This window comes from Engraulis encrasicolus, chromosome 14 (assembly GCF_034702125.1).
Source record: "Engraulis encrasicolus isolate BLACKSEA-1 chromosome 14, IST_EnEncr_1.0, whole genome shotgun sequence".
In the NCBI taxonomy this organism is placed as follows: Eukaryota; Metazoa; Chordata; class Actinopteri; order Clupeiformes; family Engraulidae; genus Engraulis; species Engraulis encrasicolus.
This window is the reverse complement of record NC_085870.1, coordinates 13,483,700-13,487,982: the sequence shown is the minus strand read 5'-3', so window position 1 is coordinate 13,487,982 and position 4,283 is coordinate 13,483,700. Positions and strand designations below refer to the sequence as shown.

At 44.4% G+C, this 4,283-nt stretch overlaps 1 protein-coding gene across 3 annotated transcripts in view; it reads right to left on the bottom strand.

Moving 5' to 3' along the window:
• Positions 1-682: 682 nt before the first annotated feature.
• fgd5a (FYVE, RhoGEF and PH domain containing 5a) overlaps positions 683-4,283 on the bottom strand; it is a 74,629-nt gene continuing 71,028 nt past the window's right edge. For all 3 annotated transcript variants that reach the window (XM_063214958.1, XM_063214956.1, XM_063214957.1), the window contains exons 21-22: positions 3,838-3,992; positions 683-1,556 (exon numbers count right to left, since the gene is read on the bottom strand). In XM_063214958.1, coding sequence (XP_063071028.1) covers positions 1,520-1,556; positions 3,838-3,992 — 192 coding nt within the window. In that variant the 3' untranslated portion in view covers positions 683-1,519. The remainder of the gene's footprint in view (positions 1,557-3,837; positions 3,993-4,283) is intronic.

Sequence of the window (4,283 nt, the reverse complement as noted above, 5' to 3'; positions counted from 1 at the left end):
GTAATCCGGCTTCAGACGTTGCAATCCTGCAGCACCCTCTATTTTTTTCCAGCCATTCCCTGCACAAGGTAATTAGTGAAATCATCTGAACAGGTGATTTCCCAAATTAACAAGAGCAGCAAATGGTTAAAAATAAAATAGTGAGACAGGTAATTTCACTAATAAACTGGTGCAGTGAATAGCTGGTACAAATAGTGGGTGCAGGATTGTAACTTTTGAAGCCGGATGATACAACCCTGGACACAGTGAGTCCATCCCATTACCAAAACTCTTGCCCTCGCCTTTTACTTGTGGCCTCGCTAATGCGAAGCAATACGTCATTGACGACAGACGTTTTTTTAGACGTGTTTCTCTCAAAAGCACAATTCAAAGGTAATCTTATCATTTGCAATGGGGATGTTGAGTGGAGAAAAATCCCCCAAAGATGTTGTGCCTAGGCTGACAGCGGGACAATGTTATTGTTTTCTCCACCGAGGCAGGGCATCAGCGAAGCATGAGGCCACACAAACACAAGGTGAGGATGTGAGTTTAGGTAATGGTATGTACCCAATGAGTGCGTTACAATATGCAACCTTCACTCCTCCACTTGTGCTTGTCTCCTCGTACCAGGAAGTAATATATCATGATGACATCACTGACAACAGCATTATATTTCAATATCAATATGTTGCAATTGGGATGGTGAATGAAAAACAGTCCCTCAAAAGTTGTTGTGGCTAGGCTGACAGCTGGGAAACTTTATCGTTTTCTCCACGGAGGAGGGGCCAGGAGGCGGGACGAGGAGACAAGCACAAGTGGAGGAGGCAAGGTCGCATATTGTAGCGCACTCAATATGATTCGGCGGAGTGATCAGATGAACTTGTCCTCTTTTGCCTCCATTTCCCCCATTTCTGTTTTGGTAAGTTGGGCAACGACAACACAGTTCAGCAGATTCAAAAAAGAGAAATGTACACATTTGGAGGAAGAAACTCCGGTAGGCTGTCTGATAGGTTTTTAAAAGAGCATACAAAGTAATAAAAGATATCCTCAGAGCTGTACAGGTGATTCTCCATTGGCAATTGTATATACAATGATGGTACAGCTTTCTCAGACAGTGAGCCAGGGAGGAATAAAAAACATTCTTTCCTGTTTTGGCACGGATTGTGGGTGGCAGTGTTTCCAAGAACACACACACACACACACACACACACACACACACACACACACACACACACACACACACACACACACACACACACACACACACACACACACACACACACACACACACACACACACACACACACACACATATTCAGCATGTAGTGGTAGGCTTTACAAACTTTTCCATGGAGATGCGTAATAGCAAGGCCTATCTTCTACCCTGGATGGGGCAGTGGATCTTCTCACGTGGAATGACATCCATCCAAAACACTAAAGCGATCCAGCGTTTTTTTCTCGAGTAATGTGGGTGTGTGAATCAGGGTCCAAAATGTCTCAGTCGTTTTACAAAACATCACCTTCCAGAAGTGGATGAATGCTACAAAACAGTGGCTTCCTCCATGGCGTTCACCCATCTGGAACACAAGACATAGGGTTTTAAAAAAAATATTATTTGGGCTTTTTATGTTTTTATTTTATTTTGAACAGGATATTAGAGCGTGTGACAGGAACCGAGTGGGAGAGAGACTAGGGGAAAAGGATTGGGAAACAACCTCGAGGCGTATTAATGCTCAGGGGTGCATTTCTGGAAAGCGTAGTTGTTAGCAGTTAGCAACTTCGGTAGTTGCCAATGGGAAATTGCATTACAACCAACAAAGTAGCTAATATAGTTAGCAACTTCCCTTTCCAGAAATGCACCCCAGATCTCTGGGTGTATGGGGCGTCGCCTTAGCTAACTCAGCCACAGCACTCCCACAAGACACAGGTCTCCACCGCAGGTCATTCTCGTGCCATTAACCACAAGATTTGTCTTGGTTGTCTGTCTCTGCCAGGCCGGTAGGGGCATGGGAACACAAGAACTTAATGGTTTAATCAGAGATGCACATCCAAGCCTGGACAGGGCCAAAAAATCAAGCCGGGCATCTTCAGCCAAGTCCAGTTCACCAGGCATTGGGAGAGAGAGAGTGAAGCCTGTGACAACACTTTTAGTCATCCAATATGAGTCATTTTGACAGCCAAAATTCTTATCTGACTGGGAGAGGTTTTTTGAAGTGGCATGAAGACTGATACCATAACATAAATTGGAAGCCCAGGCCAAAATAATCAACTGTCCACCGAGCAAATGCCCTGTATGCCTTATGGTCAGTCCAGTCATGTGCACATCTGTGTTAAGCATTATGTGGGTAATGTTAAGTATCAGAGGAACAGCGGGGATCCCCTCCCACTACCACTACTACTACTACCCGTCAGGCATAACAACATCAACCTGGCAGGAGGTACCCATCTCTATCACCACCATCTACTCTACACACACCTTCTCTCTTTGCAAAATACTGTATGTAGCCCCATAATAAATGCTGTTTCACCAGTGCAACATTGTAATAGTCACGGAAAAGACATAATAACTACCATAGCCCTACACTTCATGACATTACACAGGGCCTTTAGTAATACATTATGGTTTGGTCATTGCCATTCTAGTACCAACAGATTTATAACAGGAGCCGTGTCTTAACGAGTTAAGACATTCTTTCAACACATTCACATTCCCTATTGCAGTGGTTCCCAAACTTTCTCCCCTGCGCACCCCCTTTTACATTTCCATGTGGTTCGCGCACCCCCTAAGCAAATGTTGCACAGCCACACATTTTGGGCAATCCTCATTTCCAATAGACATTTTTTCTGCCATTATTACAATGGAACTTGTTGCATGACAAGTTATAAATTAAACTTCAGGTGGATATTTCGAGCATACAATTCACCAAACAATTAAAACTGTGTAATGTTAATTAATTCTGTATAAAAACACACATCTCAGCCATTGCTCGCGCACCCCCTTGTGGCCAGCCGCGCACCCCCAGGGGTGCACGCACCCCAGTTTGGGAAACCATTCCCTATTGAAAACCAGCTGTGAAAATGATGAACATAGAATGGTTTCTGTAGACTCTGTCCTGCAGTCTTAGGCTGTATACTGTTTTGTAAGGCGACAGATGGAACAGAGGCAGATGCCAAGGCTCTATAAGTTCTATTGACTGAATAGTAAAATAACTATGTGTTGGGACACCTGAATTGTAAGGCTGTAATTGGAGCAGGTAATTGGAGTGATTCTGGGTCTTCACCCTTTTTCCTTGGTGCTCATCAGTGTAGGGGCTCTCAAACTTGGTCCAGGAAGACAGATGCTGAGGCACTCAAGTATACGCCCTGAAGAAGGCCATAAGGGCCGAAACGCGTAGGCATTGTAGCCAAATAAAAAAGTAAAAAAAATTTGCAACCTTGAGTGCCTCAGCATCTGTCTTTCTGGACCATGTATCATTTCTTTATAGACCCTTTGTAAACGTTTGCTTTCTATGTGGTAAATATGTGATTCTACGCCAGTCTTTCTACATCTCCTTTTTAACAAACACCCCCCTCACCATAAGCCTGCCAATGACTCCACCACCCTCCACCCAAGATCATCATGATAAAGATGATGAAAACAGCACTCATGAACACTTCTGTGCATCTATTGTATGCTTTTTAGGTGTGATTTAAAACATTCTTATTTTGTGTTGAAATGAATGAAGTCTATTCTCATGTAGATGTGTCATCATTCTGTCTCAACCACCCCCCTGGGTGACTGCAGTGTCGCCATTGAGGAACGTTATTCTTTGGCAACTAACTAGGTGGCAAGTTTGTCAGTAGAGGGCGCCCTCTCACCGGCGTGCGGTGTGCTGGTCGTCGGCTCTGAAGGTGTAGTAGAGGGTCTTCTTGTGGTAGAGCTGGAACACGCTGGAGGCCTCCGCTCCCTCAGGGGCCTCAGACAACTTCACTGTGAAGCCCTGCAGGGGGAGAGTCTCCGCAGCCACCTTATCCTGAAGGAGAGAGGGAGAGGGAGAGAGAGAGAGAGAGAGCGAGAGAGAGAGAGAGAGAGATAGAGACAAGCCAATAGAGACAGAGAGGAACAGAGAGAGGGATGGTCACAGAAAGGGGCCAAGAGAAAGATGGAAGTAGAGAGAGAGAGAGAGAGAGAGAGAGAGAGAGAGAGAGAGAGAGATTAATAGGAGTAAAAAAAATTATGAAATCAAATGATGACCAGAACATACAACAGAGAAGCATTTCACATATCGAACTAAACCAGATTAATGAGCAAATATCATATATCA